At 38.2% G+C, this 22,765-nt stretch overlaps 1 protein-coding gene across 10 annotated transcripts in view; it reads right to left on the bottom strand.

The window, feature by feature from the left end:
* MAP4K3 (mitogen-activated protein kinase kinase kinase kinase 3) overlaps positions 1–22,765 on the bottom strand; it is a 238,945-nt gene that overhangs the window by 190,800 nt on the left and 25,380 nt on the right. For 2 of the 10 annotated variants that reach the window (XM_064277172.1, XM_023555304.2), the window contains exon 1: positions 6,153–6,202. The exons of 7 other annotated variants lie outside the window; for them this stretch is intronic. Coding sequence is in view for 1 of the 3 variants with exons in the window: in XM_010595888.3 (XP_010594190.1) it covers positions 6,369–6,398 (30 nt within the window). In the remaining 2 variants the exon portion in view is untranslated. Of the gene's footprint in view, positions 1–6,152; positions 6,203–6,368; positions 20,781–22,765 lie in introns of those variants that run through there. One more of the 10 variants, XM_010595888.3, reaches the window with a different exon arrangement.

Below are 22,765 nucleotides of genomic sequence, written 5' to 3'. Positions count from 1 at the left end.
AAGAGGGTCTAAAAAATGTAGTCATAGATCTTTCATATGGAGAGAAATTCTAGGTGATATAAAGAGATAAATATTTGGTTCAAACTTAGGAAAACTGGCGTAAATAATAAGGTAACCAACCACAAAGGAGATTAACCATCCTACACATCAAAATAAAATACAAGAAAAACATGAAGACTCAGCAAATACAAAATCAACAACAATGAAAAAGAGAAAAAGACTATATATAAAGAAAAACTACTAAACCCAAAAAATTAAGTGGAAAAAAGAAACTGTCAACAACATACAAAAAAAGACATCAAAATGACAGCACTAAATTCATACCTATCCATAATTACACTGAATGTAAAGGGACTAAATGCACCAATAAAGAGACAGAATGCATGAAAAAATGCACAATCCATCTATATGCTGCCTAGAAGAGACACACCTTAGAGACACAAACTAACACTCAAAGGATGGAAAAATACATATCAAGCAAACAACAGTCAAAAAAGAGCAGGAATAGCAATATTAATTTCTGACAAAATAGACTTTAAAGTTAAATCCACCACAAAGGATATGGAAGGACACTACGTAATGATTAAAGGGACAATATACTAGGAAGACATAACCATATTAACTATTTATACACCCAGGGACAGGACTTCAAGATACTTCAAACTCTTAACAGCACTGAAAAGCAAGACAGACAGCTCCACAATAATACTGGGGGACTTCAACACACCACTTATGGGGGACAGAACATCCAGAAAGAAGCAAAATAAAGACATGGAAGATCTAAATGTCACAATCAACCAACCTGACCTCACAGACATATACAGAACACTCCACCCAAGAGCAGGCCAGTATGCTTTCTTTTCCAATGCAGGTGGAACATTCTCTAGAATAGACCATATATTAGGTCATAAAGCAAGCCTTAATAGAATTCAAAACATCAAAATATTACAAAGCATCTTCTCTGACCATAAGGCCATGAAAGTAGAAATCAATAACAGAAAAAGCAGGGAAAAGAAATCAAACACCTAGAAACTGAACAACACCTTGCTCAAAAACTACTGTGTTATAGAAGAAATAAGGATGGAATAATGAAATTCATAGAAACCAATGAAAACTAAAACATTTCCTATCAGAAACTTTGGGACACAGCTAAAGCAGTTCTTAGAGGAAAATTTATAGCAAGAAATGCACACATCCAAAAAGAAGGGCCAAAATCAAAGAATTACCCCTACAACTTGAACAAATAGAGAGCAACAAAAGAAACCCTCAGGCATCTGCAGAAAGCAAATAATAAAAATTAGAGCAGAATTAAATGAAATAGAGAATACAAAAACAAGTGAAGGAGTTAAGACCAAAAGCTGGTTCTTTCAAAAGATTAACAAAATCAGTAAGCCAGTAGCCAAACTGACAAGAGAAAAACAGGAAAGGAAGTAAATAACCCACATAAGAAATGAGATGGACAATACCACAACAGACTCAACTGAAATTAAAAGAATATCAGATTACTATGAAAAACTGTAATCTTAACAAATGTGAAAACCTAGAAAAAATGGACAAATTTCTAGAAACACGCTACCTATCTAAACTAACACAAACAGAGATAGAACAACTGAATAACCCATAACAAAAGAAAAGGCTGAAAAGGTAATTTAAAAACTCCCAACAAAAAAAAAGTCCTGGCTCTGATGGCTTCACTGGAGAATTCTACCAAACCTTCAGAGAAGAGTTAACACCACCACTACTAAAGGTATTTCAGAGCACAGAAAATGATGGAAAACTCCCAAACTCATCCTATGAAGCCACCATTTCCCTGATACCAAAACCAGGTAAAGACACCAGAAAAAAAGAAAATTATAGACCTATATCCCTCATGAACTGAGATGCCAAAATCCTCAACAAAATTCCAGCTGATAGAATTCAACAACATATCAGAAAAATAATTCAACATGACCAAGTGGAATTTATACATCTCATGAAGAGTTGGTTCAACATTAGAAAAACAATCAATGTAATCCATCACATAAACAAAAGACAAGAACTACATGATTGTATCAACTGATGCAGAAAAGGCATTTGACAAAGTACACCCCCCATTCATTACAAAAATTCTCAGCAAAATAGGAACAGAAGGGAAATTCCTCAACAAAATAAAGGGCATTTACAGAAAGCCAATAGCCAACATCATCCTAAACGGAGAGAGTCTGAAAGCATTCCCCTTGAGAACGGGTACCAGACAAAGATGTCCTTTATCACCGGTCTTATCTAATATTGTTGTGGAGATCCTAGCCAGAACAATTAGGATAGAAATAAATAAATGAATAAAGAGCATCCAAATTGGTAAGGAAGTAGTAAAAGTATCTCTATTTGCAGATGACATGATCTTATACACAGAAAACCCTAAAGAGTCCTCAAGAAAGCTACTGAAACTAATAGAAGAGTTAAGCAAAGTAGCAGAAAACAAGATAAACATACAAAAATCAGTTGGATTCCTCTACAGCAACATAGAGAACGTCAAACAGGAAATCACTAAATCAATGCCATTTACAGTAGCCCCCAAGAAGATAAAATAGGAAAAATCTAACAAGAAATGTAAAAGACCTATACAAAGAAAACTACAAGTCACTACTACAAGAAACAAAAAGAGACCTACAGAAGTGGAAAAACATATCTTGCTCATGAATAGGAAGACTCAACAACGTAAAATGTTTATCCTACCCAAAGCGATCTATAGGTATGATGCAATCCCAATCCAAATACCAATGACATTTTTTAATGAGATGGAGAAACAAATCACCAATTTCACATGGAAAGGGAAGTGGCCCCAGAGAAGTAAGGCATTACTGAAAAAGAAGAACAAAGTGGGAGGCCTCACACACTACTTGATTTTAGAACATATACTGTCACAGTAGTCAAAACAGCCTGGTACTGGTACAACAACAGATACATTGACCAATGGAACAGAATTGAGAATCCAGACATAATTCCAACCACATATGAGCAGCTGATATTTGACAAAGGCCTAAAGTCTGTTAAATGCAGAAAAGACAGTCTCTTTAACAAACGGTGCTGGCATAACTGGATATCCAGCTGCAAAAAAATCAAACCTGACACCATGCACGAAAACTAACTCAAAATGGATCAAAGACCTAAATATAAAATCTAAAACAATGAAGATCATGGAAGAAAAAATGGAGACAATGCTAGGAGCCCTAATACATAGCATATACAGTATACAAAACATTACTAACAATGTACAAACACCAGAAGAGAAAGTAGATAACTGGGAGCTCCTAAAAATCACTTACGCTCATCCAAAGACTTCACCAGAAGAGTGAAAAGATTATCTACAGACTGGGAAAAAGTTTTTGACTATAATAATTCCAATCAGCATCTGATCTCTAAAATCCACAGGATACTACAAAAAGACAACCCAAATAAAAAATGGGCAAAGGATATGAACAGGCACTCCACCAAAGAAGACATTCAGGCAGCTAACAAATACATGAGGAAAAGCTCACAATCATTAGCCAGCAGAGAAATGCAAATAAAACTACAATGAGATACAATCTCACCCCCAACAAGGCTGGCATTAATCCAAAAACACAAAATAATAAATGCTACAGAGGTTGTAGAGAGACCGCAACACTTACTACTGGTGGAGATGTAAAATGGTATAGCCACTTTGGAAATCGATTTGGCTCTTCCTTAGAAAGCTAGAAATAGAACTACCATATGATCTAGTAATCCCACTCCTTGGAACGTATCCTAGATAAACAAGAGCCTTCACAAGAACAGATACAGACACACTCATGTTCACTGCAGCACTGTTTACAACTGCAAAAAGATGGAAGCAACCAAGTGCCATCAATGGATTAATGGATAAATTATAGTATATTCACAAAATGGAATACTACGCCATGATTAAGAACAACGATGAATCCATGAAACATCTCATAACATGGAGGAATCTGGAAGGCATTATGCTGAGTGAAATTAGTTGCAAAAGGGCAAATATTTTATGAGACCACTATTATAAGAACTCAAGAAAAAGTCTGAACACAGAAGAAAATATTCTTTGATGACTACAAGGGTGGGCAAGGAGGGAGAGGGATATTCACTAATTAGATAGCAGACAAAAACTATTTTAGGTGAACTGAAAGACAACACAAGATACAGGAGAGGTCAGCACAACTGGACTAAACCAAAAGCAAAAATGTCTCCTGAATACAACCGAACACTTCGAAGGCCAGAGTAGCAGAGATGCGGGTCTGGGGAACATGGTTTTAGGGGACATCTAGATCAACTGGCCTAACAAAATGTATTAAGAAAATGTTCTGCATCCCACTTTGGTGCGTGGCACCTGGGATCTTCAACGCTAGCAAGCAGCCATCGAAGATGCATCAATTGGCCTCAACTCACCTGGAGCAAAGGAGAATGAAGAACACCAAAGACAAAAAGTAAAGATGACCCCGGGAGACAGAAAGGGCCACATAAACCAGACACTACATCAGACTGAGACCAGAAGAACTAAATGGTGCCAGGCTACCACCAATGACGGCCCTGAAAGAGAACACAACAGTGAATCCCTGATGGAGCAGGAGAACAGTGGGATGCGGCTCTCAAATCTCTAAAAAGACTGGACTTAATGGTCTGACTGAGACTGGAAGGATGCTGGAGGTCATGGTCTCTGGACCCTCTGTTAGCCTAAGACTGGAACCATTCCCGAAGCCAACTCTTCAGACAGGGAGTGGACTGGACTATAAGACAGAAAATGACACTGGTGAGGAGTGAGTTTCTTGGCCCAGGAAGGCACATGAGACTATGTCAGCAAGATGAGAAGCCAGAGGAGGGTAGGAGCTGGCTGAATCAACACGGGGAATACAGGGTAGACGGAAGGAGCATGCTGTCTTATTGGGGAGAGCAGCAAGGAGAACATAGCAAGGTGTGTAAGTTTTTGTATGAGGGACTGACTTATTTGTAAACTTTCACTTAAAGCACAGTAAATAAAAAAATACTTCAAAGAAATTATAAGAGAAAACAGTGAACCTGAGTTTGGCAAATGTATCTTAAATACCACAAAAAGCATGAGTAAGGATCATGAATATATAAACAAATTGTGATATACTGATACAGTGGAATACTGCTCAGCAATAAAAATGGAATATACTGTTGATGCACACAAAAGCATAGATGAATTTTACAATAATTAATGTCAGTAAAAGAAGCCAGACTTTCAAAAGAGTACATACTACATGATTCCATTTATACAAAACTCTAGAAAATGCAAACTAATCTAAACTGACAGCAGATCAGCGGTTGCCTGGAGAACAGGAAGGAGCAGGAAAGGGGATTAAATACGGGCACGGAAAAATTTTGAGGATCATGGGTATGTTCATTATCTTGATTGCAGTGGTGGTTTCACAGGTATATACATATGCCAAAAACTTATCAAATCATACAATTTAAATACATACAGTTTATTCTATGTTAAATACACCTCAATAAAGTTTTTTTTTTTTTTTTTAAAGAAAAAAACCTCAAAGGTCATTTCTACACTTTAAGTTCTCTTGGCATCCTCCAAATCTGTATCATACCACATCAAAAAACTTAAACATTTCTAAAATAAAACCACACACTGTATAATGCTTATTTGTATGTTTGTCTTCTCTATGAAGGCTATGAGTTCTCAGACTATCTTATGTAATTTTACCCAGGATCTACTAAAGTAGCCTTATACACAATAAGTGCTCGATAATGTACAATTAGAGCCCCTGGACCGCACGAGTGTTTAAGTGCTTGACTACTAACCAAACGCTGGCAGTTTGAACCCACCAGGGCACTGCAGAAGAAAGGCTCAGTAATCTGATTCTGAAGGTCACTGCCATGAAAACCCTAAGGAGGGAGCATAGTTCTACTCTGTAACACATGGGGTCACTGTGAATCAGAATCAATGTGACAGCAATTGGTACTGGTAATGTACAATTAAGGGAATTTATGTTTACTTTTTTAAAACCAAATGAAAAGTCTTGAGTAAACAGAATTAAAGGCTTGAAAACTGGATGGGTACATGAAAGTCAAAGATAAGCAATACTGCTGAAGCTCAATAAAGGTCCACTTGAAGCTGGCTAATATGTTCTGGCATAAAGACTTACCCGGTTTGTGAATTTCTCTAGAAAAAATTAGTTACTTAGAGAATAGAAATCTAGAGAGGGAAAAAAAAAAAATAGTAGGTAAATACACCAAAGAGCTCAAAACCAAAGTCAAAACACAAGATAACACTGTGGACAGAAACTGACTATAAAGAGTTATCCAGATTTTATGTGCAATTCCTGCATATGTTACTGCATTGTGTATAAATGCCAATTTACCTTTGTTGTTGATGAGTGCCATGAGTTCATTCCGACGCCTAGTGATCCTATAGGGTTTTTCCCGGCTGTAATCTTTACGGAAGCAATCCATCAGGTCTTTCTCCTGCAGAGAAGCTGGGTGAATATGAACCACCAATCTTTTGGTTAGCAGTTGACTGCTTAATCATTGTGCCACCAGGGCTCCTTCCTATTTACCTCCTAGTACTATAATAAACAGAAGCCACTCCGAGGGAGAAAGGTGTGGCTGTACAGTTCTGAAACTCCATGAGGCAGTTCTACTCTGTCCCATAGGGTCGCTATGAGTTGGAAACGATTCAATAATAGGTTTACTATAACAAATGGTGGAACAGCGGTTAAGTGCTCGGCTGCTAACCGAAAGGTCAGTGGTTAGAACCCACCAACGACTCTTGGCGATCTGCCCCTGTAAAGATGGAGCAGTTCTACTCTATCACACAGTGTCACTAGGAGTCGGAAGAAACTCGACGGCATACAACAATATAATAAATGTAAGACAGACCTCTAATTCACAGGCATTAAGATAAGGACAGTGCGGCTAAGGAAAGAAAAAACTTCAAGAGGTCTATAATACTTGCTTGGATAGTGTCTAAGTGCTAATTCCAACAATGGACTGGAATAGCAGAAAGGTACTTTTACTGCCAAAGGTACTTTGAAAAACAACTTGTCACAAACCTGAAACACAGAATGCTGGGTATGCTTATGTTCAATGTTTGGTTTTCCAATATTCTTTCAGTTCTTCTGATTACATCAAGGTTAATCTCTTTTAAGTGCTTTTTAGTTTCTGATTATTTTTAAACTTAGTTTGGGTGGGAGGATGGGAGCCTGGAATGGTGAGGGAGGGAGTTGCTAATCTGTCCTTTAACAAGAAGGCTGAGCCTCAGCTCAGAACAGGCCACTGAATTATCTAAGTAAATGTGGCAGCTGAACCTGTGGTGGGTTGCCAGGATATACCACACAAATAGCCAGGACCAAGAATTCTGAGTCCTCTGCACTCATGTAACAACCTGTACCAATTTCAATAATTTAGGCAGAATTTCAGTTTCGGAAAATTAAAACCCACTGTAATATAAAAAAGCAACTGGCAACGCTGAAAACATTAGAATTTTTTGTAAAGCTCTACATCTATCTAAATTTTGATTCTGTGTTCCCACATTACAATAACAAACTCTACTGAAAACCATTAAACCATTATAGTCATTTTACTGTAACAGTCAAGACTCTTTGCGACATAATTCTGAACCAAATATACAAGTGTGAGAAGAAAAGCAGAGACAAACATTAATTTCATTATAATAAAAGTGATACTTAAAAGTATTTTTAAAAAGGCCTTTGAGTTAATACCATAAGCAGTACTTTTAATACTACGAAGTATATAAAAACACTTAGTTAACTTTTCAAAAGCTTTCTAGCTTCTCAAAAATGAAACAATCTCACTCCAGCAATTAAACCAAAATGTACAGAACAGCCATTCTAAATACATATGACCCCCAAAAGGCTACGTGGTCTAACGACATTAAAGGCGCACATATCACAGTTATTGCTATCAATGTTCTGGCATTGTTTTTTGTATTTTTTTTTACTCAAATGAAGCATGCCCACACCATACAATTTACACTGGCATTAAGTATATCTTTTAGAAATAATAGAGTGTGCTTTAAAAAAATTTTTTTCAATACTTAAAAATACTTAAATTTGGAGAAAATGGACAGAATTCAAAGTCCTGTTAAACAGTAACTTTTTTAGTAAGATATGCAGCATATAATTTTTTCAATTTAAATTAAGAGTGGATTTCCCAAAAAGACAAGGAAATGGACATCTACATGAGAGAAGAATGTCTTCTTGGCCTCTATTTTTAGTTAAAGCTGTTATTTTGAATCCAGATTGAAAGTACAGAGAGATAGCCAGTAAATATGACTCCCTCACTTCTGACAAAAATCCAGATGTTTTAACTATAGTTTCCTACTTAAATTATACTGTGATCTTGTGGTGCATATTCCAGATTGAGTGTACATACCAACCTACATTCTTTCTCTAAACAGTGACTCCATTTGACTCTTTCAGGAAAGACAATGGTATATGGTTTCAATATCTCATTTAGTTATTAAACATTTACTGGGAGCCAACTACATGCCACGTATGGTGCTAGGTACAGGGACAAAAAGCTACTGTTAGCTTATGTTTAATGACTTTGTTACATGGTAAAACTATATACTGTTAGAATCCTGAAAGTCCATTACCCTGAATAACCACTTGGGATTGGTGAGAAAGTGGGCGGAACTAGTAAGCTTGTCTGGCAAGGGCTTCATCATTCACTGAGTTCTTGGCATGTCAACTATGCTCTACAAATGAGGTGAGAAGCACAGAAGTCTATCAGAGTCGGAAAAACAATTCTAAGGGAAAGAACATCTGGCATCGTTAGCACTGAAAAAATCTGAAAGTGTACAGATGGGAACAGTGACTAAACGTAATGCCTTCAGATTCCAAAGAGGCCAGCTACCACATTTACATGGCGGCTAAGAAGGGGAGGCTTAAATACTTGACAACAACAAATGCCGTATGGCAGGTACTCTGGAGTTCGCGAAGTACTTGTCATATACATTATTTCATTTTAATTTTCCAGACCTTACTATTTTACAACAAGGGAAGAAACTGAGTAAGGACAAAATCAAGCTTTTAGCAGTTCGCTAGCCCTACATTTCCCAAAGTGTGTTCTGTGGAATTGAGATTACAGTCATTAGGAAAATAAAAATAAATTTGTTTAGGTTCATGGTCAATTAATTTAGGGAAATAACAAGTCAAAGTTAAAAAGTATATCTACTGCATGATTTCTCAGTCTTTAATATGCTAATGTATTATGTAAATCTCAAAGAGGGGAAACATTTCCCAAACTCACTGGATCACAGAACCCTTAAGATGGGAATGTAAAATGTACAATCACTCCGAAAACAGTTTGGACAGTCCTGTGCAGCCCAGAGGCTGGACTGGGTACGGAGCCAGTGGTCAGATGCTGGTTTTGGTAAGAAAAGCAAGTATAATTACAAAATACCTGAAGAAGACTGGCAGTCAAAACACAAGTCACTGTCAATCACTACACAGACTAGGACTAACTGTGAGATTCTATTTGTTGTATGTGGAACAGCGACATGGTAGATACGCAGATTCCAAGGACAAGATAGCCACTTGCAACTGTTCTTCTCAGAGATACCTGGGGAGTTCTTAGAGTACAAGATGCCCAGACTCCACCACATGTACAAAGAGGCTTGGATACGCACAGTTTCAGATCACTTTGCCACTCATGAGGGGCTTTCAACCTTCTGCTTCCTATATGGAATGTACAAGATTCTGATACATTCCCAAAGTACACTATTCTTTTCCCCCTTATATCAGTCTCTACATCTTACAACACAGTTATTCACAGATTCCCACCACACACTCCCAAGGTCACCCCAACAAGAGTGGCTCAAAGAATACATGCTAGATGAAAAATGCGATTATCATAATAAGCTTTAAAACATTCCACCATAATTAAACTGATTTTATTCCTCTTTGTCTTGACACTTTACAACAAGCAACATGTTCTAATCTTTACAGAAATAGCCAAGTCTGGAAAACAGAAACATATTCACCAGCCTTTCATCAACAGCTGAAATTGGGTTGCAAAGAGAGGCACTGATCTTTTCTCAACATCAGTGGTCCCCAGATTCAGGGGGAAAAAACATGCTGCTTAAACCTTAAAGTTCTACCTTACTGCCAAGTCCCAGTATGAAGGAATTGTATAGTATTACATTAAAATCTTTTATTAAATAGTTCTTAGAAACCATTCTGGGGGAAATAAAAGGCTAGTACAACTTTAAAACTACCTCAGGTTACAAGAATAACGTTAGGCAAGTTTTTTAGAATACGTTTTCTTAAGAAAATGTTTCAGCAATGTTTTTGAGAAACTGTCCCCACCTCCCACTTTCACTGTTGCCTGCCTGCAGATCTCTTTCCTACCCTGCCTATTGTGCCTCATCTCTCTTATGAGTGTGTACCAATCTAACACTACGGGCCTTTTATGAAAACCAAGTATTATGTAAATAGTAATTTATTATATAAATGGTAACTCATTTATCCAAAATTAAATGACCAAACAATTTCAATGTTGTTGTTGGTTGGCATCAAGTCAATTCTGATGCATGGCAACCCCATGTGTGCAGAGTAGAACTGCTCCAAAGGACTCTGTGTAAGGAGATTGCCAGGCTTGTCTTCAGAGGCGTTTCTGGGTGGGTTTGAACTACCAACCTTTCAGCTAATAAAGCATTTAACGGTGTGCACCACCCAAGTACTCCACAGAGAATCATAAATATTGTCACCAACAATTTTTTGGAGAGCTAAGAAGTTCAAGAGGTTAGAAAAGCAATTCTGTGAGCCAGGTACCTTGGCCCATAACTTGAGTAGGGTTCATAACCAGGTTTTACTAGTTAATCTTCATTTCTGGGAAATGACAGCCTGTACTTGCAAAGTCCAAACTCCTCCTCGGAAATGAAGTGCTACTTAAAAGTTATGGTCCTCAAACAGTTCCAAATGTATGAGCACCATTTAAGCATAAAGGACAAGGAGATAAGCATAAGAACGAGTGATTAAAGTTTCCTTCAGATTCTCTATGCCAACTGATCTGACAGTTTAAGCCACTGGAGAAATTCACCATGTTCCACACTAAAGAAATAGAAATGTTTACTGCACAAAAAATCTCTTCCCTCTACATATATTGGTAGACTAGTAATAAGTACAACCTAATTTCAACCTAACTGCGACTTAGTTGAAACAGGTCTATGGGATTAAATGCCCTAAAAGCTGAGTGTCAGAAAAAGAGATAAGTAAAGAAGAGAAAGAAAAATGGAATTATGGTGAAAACAAGGCAATTGCCTGCATTATTTCAATGGGGACCAAACAAATTAAACCAAATCTGATAGTTTCTATGGTTTTTATGTCTCTCCAATCCTATAAGTTAAATAATGTTAGGTAATAATAGTCACCTTTGGTGTTCACTGATAGCAGTTAATATAGAAGCAGAACTATAAATCAATATTTGGAAGAAATAAATCCCTTTATCTTGTCTCTAATTTTATGACTCTAATTCAGACTGGTTGTACAACTCTGAATACACTAAAAACCACTGACTTGTACAATTTAAATGGGTGAGTTGTATGGTATATGATTATAGTTCAATGCAGCTGTTAAAAAAAAAATTTTAATCAGATGCTGGGAAGGGGGTGGAAACAGTTTGCCACGTTTGAAAACAAAGCTCCAGAATAAACTTTTCTATATAAACTGGCCAGTGAAACCAAATGCAAAACAGACTCTGGTGAAGCAGATGGATAAGATGTTTCCGGCATGTTAATAAAGAAAACTCTCCAACTGATATGGCTGTGGACTTGACCAGCAGCCAGCTAAACGCCTCTGTTAACTCCAGCTCTGGCCGACTCCTTTCCTCTGCCCGAGACACACACGTGGAGGGTGAGAACCACATGCTCCCGCCCCAAGGAAAAAAATAGTCTCCTGGCAGTTGTCATGGGATGGTTTGAGGGAGGCAGGAGGCTGCCCATGTTTTATTCCAGGACATTTTCAAAAGCATAAGCTACTTTCCTCACAAGTACAATCTCAATTCACTAGAAGAAAACAAATCTTCTCCTTTAGTGAATATATAGTGCCATTTCTGCATGCTTGCCCTTTTATGATTTACTTTTTCCTAATCACTATCCCCTCTCATACCCAGGGAGGTATTTTTCTGATACCACCGAGTCCAGCCCTCCTTCCTTAGCAAAAAACAATAATAATAATAATACTTTTAAAAATTAGAAAATGACTTTGGCAGTGCAGCTTAATGGTTAACAGTATGGACTCTTTAGAGCCAGACTGTGTGGGTTCCTATGCTGGCGCTGCCACTGACTAGCAGTGGAACCTCGGGCAAATCACTTAAGCTTTCTGTGTTCCTCTACTCTCATCTGTAACATGGGTTAAGTTCCAACATCATAGCACTAATGCGAGACTAGAAGGGGTTAATACATGTAAGGTTCACGGAACAATGTTTAGCAAATAGCAAGTGCTGTTTAATTACAATTACTTCAAAGAGTAAATAAGCAACTTTTACAAATGTATGAGAAAAGTCTGGTTTATAACTTGTAAAACAGAGTTATGGCAAATCCTAGAAAGCTGTACAGGTATACAGAGACTGAACAAATACGTAAATAAATGAAAGACAGGAGAAGCCAGGTTTCTGACTACTGCAGAAGGAGGCAATGAGGGAAGGCTAGAATGAACCATGCAGTACTGGATTAGATTCAGAGACATCAGCATGAACTCATGCTGAGCCTAATTATCGATACGTACAGATACAGAAATTATATACACACACACACACACACATATATGTTATGGATTGAATTATGTCCCCCCAAGATTGTGTTATCAACTTGGTTAGGCCATGATTCCCACTACTGTGTGGTTGTCCTCCATTTTGTGATTGTAACCTAATGTTGAGAGGATTAGGGCGTGATTGTAATACCGCCCTTACTCAGGTCACCTCCCTGATCCAAGGTAAAGGGAGTTTCCTGGGGGTGTGGCCTGCATGACCTTTTATCTCTCAAGAGATAAAAGGAAAGGGAAGCAAGTAGAGTTGGAGACCTTATACCACCAAGAAAGCGGCACTAGGAGCTGAGCGTGTCCTTTGGACCTGGGGTCCCTGAGCCTGAGAAGCTCCTGGACCATGGGAAGATTGACAAGCACCTTCCTCCAGATCCTACAGAGAGAGAAAGCCTTCTCCTGGAGCTAATGCCCTGAATTTGGACTTTTAGCCTACTTTACTGTGAAGAAATAAATTTCTCTTTGTTAAAGCCATCCATGTGTTGTATTACTGTTATAGCAGCACTAGATGACTAAGACAATACGTGTGTGTGTATGTGTGTGTGGTGACACAGTGGTTAAGTGGTCAACTGCTAAACCAAAAGGTCGACAGTTTGAATTCAACAGCTTCACAGGAGAAAAGATATGGCAGTCTGCTTCGATAAAGATTTACAGCCTTGGAAACCCTGTGGGGCAGTTCTACGCTGTCCTATAGGGTGGCTGTGAGTCAGAATTGGACTGGATGGCAATATATATATGGGTTAGTAATATACACACTTTCTCCTTTAGCTTTATCTGCTTAGAGGACCTAGAAGCAATGACATCTCAGTAGCAACAAGCACACCCAAGGTGCCGATCTTGATTTCTAATACCATTCTTCCATAAAAAGGACCAGCACTCCTAGGAGAAATGAGTGACTATTTGGTTGGGGTAGAGAATATGCAAGATAAGCCTGGTGCACCTTTTAATGCCAGAGTTAAGGAAGGGAGTGTTAAAAAACAAAACAATGGAGACTATCAAAAAGACACAGGAGACAACCTGAAAGAGCTCTCAATGGCCAAAGCTGGAACAATTTAAGCAAAAAAAGAAATAATATAGTACTAGCTTATAATCCAAAGTATAAAGTAAATATCTATGACTCCATACCAACATAAAATAACTGAGTAAATAAATGGGGGCAAAGATACAAATCTCTCTTTGAGTATAGACTGTTTAGTGACTTGCTTCCAAAGAGTATAACATGGAAAGGTGGGGAAAGTATTTTTGCAGTGGAGAAACCTGGTAATACTAACTCAGCCAGGTGATCGAAGTCAGCATCAATAGTGATGAGTCATGTTAATAGCATGGACGCTCTACATTTGTGGTCTTCCTTCCCAAAACCCAAAACCCCGGTCTAATCATAAGAAAAACAACACGCAAACCCAAATTGTGGAACACTGTACAAAATACCAGATAAGCACACCTCAAAACTCTCAATGTCATCAGAAACAAAGTCTGTGAAACTGTCATAGACCAGAGAAGCCTAAGGAGACATGGCAAAACGTTAATATGGTCATATAATACAGATCATTTCTAAATGTAATAAGGTCATGTAATACGGATCCTGAGACAGAAGATAGCCATTAGGGAAAAACTAGTGAAATCCATACAGACCGTAGATTTCTGTTAATACTAATGTACCAAGATTGGTTCCTTAGTTGTGAAAACTGTACCATGGTAATATAAGATGTTAACTTAAGGAGAAACTGGGTGAGAAGTATACAGAAACTCTCTATTATCTATCCAGCTTTCTGTAAATCTGAAACTATTCTAAAACAAAGTTCAGTTTAAAAAATCTTAAAAGAGTAACAAAAGAAATTTTAATAATTAAATAATTTTACAAATATCATAAAGTTTAGAAAGTTGAGTTTAAATCTCGGCCAGACAAGCAAAAAAGGTTTTTCTCTTCCAAAACAGCTATCATAACACAGGTAAAAGATATTTCTGCACAGTGTTGCTGGAAAAAAAAAAAAAAAGCTAGATTACATTACTACCACATAAAATAAGGTTACTTTCCAGATTTTTCTTCTAAAGTCAACAAAACAAGATGTTACACTTAAAAAATACTTTGTCTGGGGAGCCAAGATGATGGAATAGACAGGCGCTTCCGGGGAACCCTCTTTACAAAAAGACAGGAAAAAACAAGTGAAACGAGTATATTTATGACAAGCTGGTAGCCCTGAGCTTCAAAGGCAAGTTTAGAAAATGAACTGAGGGGCGGGGGAGGAAGACACCATTCAAAAGTGGACAGGAGTTACAGACCTGAATTGAGAGGAGCCCTCAGGCACCATTCCCAGAGCCGCGGCCTGGTACTAGCTTTTGGCCACAGTTTCCTCAGGAAGAACCAGCCAGCCACACAGCCTACTCACACCTCCAGAACCTGAGGAGAACAGCGTGCACGGCAAAAGCTAAGTACCTGAGTATTTTTTACCGTGCACACCCACCCCCAAGCAGGCTTCAGTGGCTAAATTCTCTGGGCCTGAAGTAGGCCCTGTTGAGCACCTAGAGCCATCCTCCTGGCCTTGGGGAAGGAAAAAATTTGCACTTGGGGGAAAAAGATAATTTGCTAGCTCCATTAACGGGGGGAGCTCAGGACAGAAGCAGCTCCTGTCCAGGCATAAACTGTCCGTGGACCTTGAGCACCTTTCCCTTCTGCATGGACCTGTGTGGGCCTATTTCAGGAGAATAGGCACTTGTTGGCAAACTCCAACCATTTTAGCTGTACAGTGGAGAGGTGGGTGTTTGGCGTTTGACATTGCTTTGCCTATTACACAAGGCCCTCACCTACCCACCTCAGGGACCTAAGGACTGCTAGCTCCACTCAGGTCACTCAGCCACCCACGACACGGGACTAAGGATAACTGGTACCTCCCAGTCTTTACAACCAAAAATACTGGGTGCTCATGGTCTGCTGCAGAACCCACCCACCTGCAAGCTCTAGGGAACAGGGATGCGCTTTCCTCAGAGACACTCGGGGGTCGGTTCTCAGCCCGCTCCCCTGTTCAGAGTGTGATCCCCTGCTACAATCAGATACCGGTATATACACCAATCACCCCTGCCTCTCTAAGGCTGTAGGACAGAGCCTTTATCACACACTCGATGATCAGCTACCTGGAAACCTGAGCTGAATTCATACAAGAAAATGAATGGACTCCTAGGCTGATATGCCTAAAGATACCTCTAGCCATCTGGAGACAGAATGTAAGAGCTCCAAAGGCAAAAATAATCCAGCTAGCTCACACAAACAACCCATTCGGGTCTATCAAACCAAATCAAAGAAAGAAGCTATGACACAGTAATCAAGAATAAACTAACACAATAACTTATAGAAGGCTTGGAGACAACAGTTAATATCAAGTCACATAAAGAAACAAACCATGTTCAGCTCAACAGCCTCTCAAAACAAAGAATCCAGGGATCTTCTAGATGAAAGTGCATTCCTGGAATTACCAGATGCAGAATACAAAAGTTTAATATACAGAACCCGTCGAGGCATTAGGAAGGAAATGAGGCAATACGCAGAACAAGCCAAGGAACACACAGATAAAGCAACTGAAAAAATTAGAAAGATTATTCAGGAACACAATGAAAAGTTTAATAAGCTAGAAAAATCCATAGACACACAGCAAGCAGAAATTCAGAAGATTAACAAAATTACAGAAGTAGACAACTCAATAGAAAGGGGAGCAGAATTGAGCAACTAAAAGGCAGAATTTCTGAACTCAAAGATAAATCACTTGGCACTAATGTATTAGAAGAAAACTCAGATAAAAGAATTTCAAAAATGAAGAAACCTTAAGAAGCAAGTGGGACTCTATCAAGAGAAAATAACCTACGAGTGACTGGAGTAACAGAACAGGGAGGGATAACAAAAAATACAGAGAGAATTGTTGAAGATTTGTTGGCAGAAAACTTCCCTGATATTGTGAAAGATGAGAAGATATCTATCCAAGAAGCTCATCAAACTCCACATAAGGAAGATGTTAAAAGAAAGTCATCAAGACATATTATAATCAAACTTGCCAAAACCAAAGATAGAGAATTATAAGAGCACGGAGGGATAAACGAAAAGTCACCTACAAAGGAGAGCATTCAAATAAAAATAACCTCGGACTACTTGGCAGAAACCATGCAGGTAAGAAGGCAAGGGGATAACATATTTAAAAAACTGAAGGAAAAAAATTGTCTGCCAAGAATCACATATCCAGCAAAACTGTCTCTTATTTATGAAGGTGAAATTAAGACATTTCCGGATAAACACAACTTTAGGTAATTCATAAAAACCAAACCAAAACTACAATAAATACTAAACCAAGTTCTTTGGTTAGAGAATCAATAATATCAGGTATCAACCCAAGTCTAGAACACTGGGCAGAGCAACGAGAAGTCAACCCAGACAGGGAAATCGAAAACAACAAAGCAAGATTACAAAAAAAAAAAGCTCAAAGCAGGGTAACAGCGATGTTATTATATAAGACAACATTAAAATAATACAGAGGGACTAAGAAATGTAATCATACACCTTCCATATGGAGAGGAAGACATGGTGACACAAAGAAATAAAATTTAGGCTTAAATTTAGAAAAATAGGGGTAAATAATAAGGTAACCACAAAGGAGACAAACTATCCTACTCATCAAAATAAAATACAAGAAAAAATAGAGACTCAGCAGAAACAAAATCAACAACAACAAATATGAGAAAAGGACAATATATAAAGAAAATCTACTCAGCACATAAAGTCAAGTGGGAAACAGAAACTGTCAACAACACACAAAAAAAGACATCAAAATGATAGCACTAAATTCATACCTACCCATAATTATGCTGAATGCAAATGGACTCAATGCACCAGTAAAGAGACAGAGAGTGGCAGAACAGATTAAAAAACAAGATGCATCTATATGCTGCCTACAAGAGATACACCTTAGACTCAGAGACACTTACAAACTAAAACTCAAAGGACGGAAAAAAATTCCTCAAGCAAACAACAATCAAAAAACACCACGACTGGCAATATTAATTTCTGACAAAATAGACTTTAAAGTTAAATCTATCAGAAAGGATAAGGAAGGACACTATATAATGATTAAAGGGACAATACACCAAGAAGATATAACCATATTAAATATTTATGCACCCAATGACAGGGCTGCAAGATACATAAAAACAAACTCTATCTATCGACAGCAGTGGGTTGTTTTTTTAACAGCATTGAAAAGTGAGATAGACAGCTCCACAATCATACTAGGAGACTTCAACACACCACTTTCACTGAAGAACAGGACATCCAGAAAGAAGCTCAATAAAGACACAGAAGATCTAAATGCCACAATCAACCAACTTGACCTCATAGACATATACAGAACACTCCATCCAACGGCAGCCAAGTATACTTTCTTTTCTAGTGCACATGGAACATTCTCTAGAATAGACCACATATTAGGTCATAAAGCAAGCCTTAGCAGAATCCAAAACACTGAAATATTACAAAGCATCTTCTCTGACCATAAGGCCATAAAAGTGGAAAGCAATAACAGAAAAAGCAGGGAAAAGAAATCAAACACTTGGAAACTGAACAATGTCCTACTTAAAAAAGACTGGATTATACAAGACATTAAGGATGGAATAAAAAAATTTATAGAATCCAATGAGAATGAAAACACTTCCTATCAAAACCTTTGGGACACAGCAAAAGCGGTGCTTAGAGGTCAATTTATATCAATAAATGCACACATAAAAAAGGAAGAACAGGCCAAAATCAAAGAATTATCCCTACAACTTGACCAGATAGAAAGAGAGCAACAAAAGAAACCCACAGATACCAGAAGAAAACAAATAATAAAAATTAGAGCAGAACTAAATGAAATAGAAAACAGAAAAACAATTCAAAGCATTAACAAGACCAAAAGCTGGTTCTTTGAAAAAAATCAAAAAAATTCATAAACCACTGGCCAAACTGACAAAAGAAAAATATGAAAGGAAGTAAATAACCTGGATAAGGAATGAGATGGGCAATATTACAACACACCCAACTGAAATTAAAAGAATCATGAGGTTACTATAAAAAATTGTACTCTAACAAATTCGAAAACTTAGAAGAAATGGATGAATTCCTAGAAACACACTACCTACCTAAACTAACACAAACAGAGGCAGAACAACTAAATAGACCGATAACAAAAGAAGAGATTGAAAAGGTAATCAAAATACTCCCAACAAAAAAAAGCCCCGATCCGGATGGCTTCACTGCAGAGTTCTACCAAACTTTCAGAGAAGAGTTAACATCACTGCTACTAAAGGTATTTCAGAGGCTAGAAAAGGACGGAATACTACCAAACTCATTCTATGAAACCACCATATCCCTGATACCAAAACCACGTAAAGACACCACAAGAAAAAAAATATATAAACCTATATCCCTCATAAACGTAGATGCAAAAATTTTCAACAAAATTCTAGCCAAAAGAATTCAACAACTTATCAAAAAAATAGTTCACCGTGACCAAGTGGGATTCATACCAGGTATGCAGGGATGTTTAAACATTAGAAAAATAATTAATGTAATCCGCCACATAAATAAAACAGAAGACAAGAATCACATGATTTTATCAATTGATGCAGAAAAGGCACTTGACAAAGTTCAACACACATTCATGATAAAAACTCTCAGCAAAATAGGAATAGACGGAAAATTCCCCAACATAATAAAGGGCATTTATTCAAAGCCACCAGCCAATATCACCCTAAATGGAGAGAGCCAAAAACATTCCCGTTGAGATCGGGAACCAGACAAGGATGCCCTTTATCACCACTCTTATTCAACATTGTACTGGAAGTCCTAGCCAGAGCAATTAGGCTAGATAAAGAAATAAAGGGCATCCAGATTGGCAAGGAAACCCTGGTGGCATAGTGGTTAAGTGCTACGCCTGCTAACCAAGAAGCTGGCAGTTCAAATCCACCAGGCACTCCTTGGAAACTCTATGGAACAGTTCTACTCTGTCCTATAGGGTCGCTATGAGTGTTTTGGTTTTTTTTAGATTGGCACGGAAGAAGTAAAAGTACCTCTATTTGCAGATGACACGATCTTATACACAGAAAACCCGAAGGAATCCTCCAGAGAACTACTGAAACTAAAAGAGGAGTTCAGCAGAGTATCAGGATACAAGATAAACATACAAAAATCAGTTGGATTCCTCTACACCAACAAAAAGAATATCGAAGAGGAAATCGCCAAATCAATGCCATTTACAGTAGCCCCCAAGAAGATAAAATACTTAGGAATAAATCTTACCAGAATGTAAAAGACTTACACAAACAAAACTATAATACACGTCTGCAAGAAACCAAAAGAGACTTACGTAAGTGGAAAAACATACCTTGCTCATGGATAGGAAGACAACACTATAAAAATGTCTATTCTACCAAAAGCAATCCACACATTTAATGCAATTCCGATCCAAATGCCAACGACATTCTTTAATGAGATGGAGAAACAAATCACCAACTTCATACGGAAGGGAAAGAGGCCCCAGGTAAGTAAGGCATTACTGAAAAAGGAGAACAAGGCAGGAAACCTTACTTTACCTGATTTTAGAACCTATTATACCACCACAGTAGTCAAAACAGCCCGGTACTGGTACAACAACAGATACATGGACCAACGGAACAGACTTGAGAATTCAGACATAAATCCATCCACATATGAGCAGCTGATATTTGACAAAGGCCCCGAAACAGTTAAATGGGGACAAGACGGTCTTTTTAAAAAATGGTGCTGGCATAACTGAATATTCATCTGCAAAAAAAGGAAACAAGACCAGTACCTCACTCCATGCACAAAAACTAACTCAAAATGGATCAAAGACCTAAATATAAAATCGAAAATGATAAAGATCATGGAAGAAAAAATAGGGACAACGTTAGGAGCCCTAATACATGGCATAAACAGTATACAAAACATTATAAAGAATGTAGAAGAAAAACTAGATAACTGGGCGCTCCTAAAAATCAAACACCTATGCTCATCCAAAGACTTCACCAAAAGAGTAAAAAGACTACCTACAGACTGGGAAAAAGTTTTTAGCTATGACATTTCTGATCAGCACCTGATCTCTAAAATCTACATGATACTGCAAAAACTCAACTGCAGAAAGACAAATAACCCAATTAAAAAATGGGCCAAAGATATGAATAGACACTTCACTAAAGAAGAAATTCAGGAGCTAACAGATATACAAGGAAATGTTCACGATCATTAGCCATTAGAGAAATGCAAATCAAAACTACAATGAGATTTCATCTCACTCCAACAAGGCTGGCATTAATCCAAAAAACACAAAAGAATAAATGACGGAGAGGCTGTGGAGAGATTGGAACACTTCTACACTGCTGGTGGGAATGTCAAATGGTACAGCCACTTCGGAAATCAATTTGGCGCTTCTTTAAAAAGCTAGAACTAGAACTACCATATGATCCAGCAATCCCACTCCTCGAAATATATCCTAGAGAAAGAAGTGCCTTTACACGAACAGATATATGCACACCCATGTTTATTGCAGCACTGTTTACAATAGCAAAAAGATGGAAGCAACCAAGGTGCCCATCAACGGATGAATGGATAATTTATGGTATATTCACACAATGGAATACTACGCATCGATATAGAACAGTGAGGAATCTGTGAAACATTTCATAACATGGAGGAACCTGGAAGGCATTATGCTGAGTGAAATTAGTTGCAAAAGGACAAATATTGTATAAGACCACTATTATAAGAACTTGAGAAATAGTTTAAACTGAGAAGGAAACACTTTTGTGGTTACCAGAGGGGGGAGGGAAGGAAGGTGGGAAAGGGGCATTCACTAATTAGATAGCAGATAAGAACTACTTTAGGTGAAGGGAAAGACAACACACAATACAGGGGAGGTCAGCACAACTGGACTAAACTAAAAGCAAGGAAGTTTCCTGAATAAACTGAATGCTTCGAAGGCCAGTGTAGCAGGGGCAGCGGCCTGGGGACCATGGTTTCAGGGGACATCTAAGTCAACTGGCATAATAAAATCTATTAAGAAAACATTCTGCATCCCACTTTGAAATGTGGCGTCTGGGGTCTTAAATGCTAACAAGCGGCCATCTAAGATGCATCAATTGTTCTCAACCCACCTGGAGCAAAGGAGAATGAAGAACACCAAGGTCACACGATAACTATGAGCCCAAGAGACAGAAAGGGCCACATGAACTAGAGACTTACATCATCCTGAGACCAGAAGAACTAGATGGTGCCCAGCCACAACCGATGACTGCCCTGACAGGGAACACAACAGAGAACTCCTGAGGGAGCAGGAGTGGGATGCAGACCCCAAATTCTCATAAAAAGACCATACTTAATGGTCTGACTGAGACTAGAAGAATCCCGGCGGTCATGGTCCCCAAACCTTCTGTTGGCCCAGGACAGGAACCATTCCCGAAGACTACTCATCAGACATGGAAAGGACTGGACAATGGGCTGGAGAGAGATGCTGATGAAGACTGAGCTACTTGTATCAGCTGGACACTTGAGACTGTACTGGCATCTCCTGTCTGGAGGGGAGATGGGAGGGTAGAGAGGGTTAGAAACTGACAAAACGGTCACGAAAGCAGAGACTGGAGGAAGGGAGCAGGCTGACTCATTAGGGGGAGAGTGAATGGGAGTGTGTAGTAAGGTGTATATAAGCTTATATGTGACAGACTGACTTGATTTGTAAAGTTTCACTTAAAGCACAATAAAAATTATTAAAAAAAAAAAAGGCCAGGTTTACTGGACCAGTTGAGGCTAGAGAACTCCCTGAGACTACTACTGCCCTGAGATATTCTTTAAATTATCATCCAAAACTATCTCAGGGTCACCTTTTAGTGAAACAACAGATTGGCACACAAAATAAAGGATATTATCTATGAGTATGGTGCTCCATTAAAAA

This window comes from Loxodonta africana, chromosome 26 (assembly GCF_030014295.1).
Source record: "Loxodonta africana isolate mLoxAfr1 chromosome 26, mLoxAfr1.hap2, whole genome shotgun sequence".
NCBI classification, from domain to species: Eukaryota; Metazoa; Chordata; class Mammalia; order Proboscidea; family Elephantidae; genus Loxodonta; species Loxodonta africana.
This window is presented reverse-complemented; position numbering and strand designations above follow the sequence as displayed.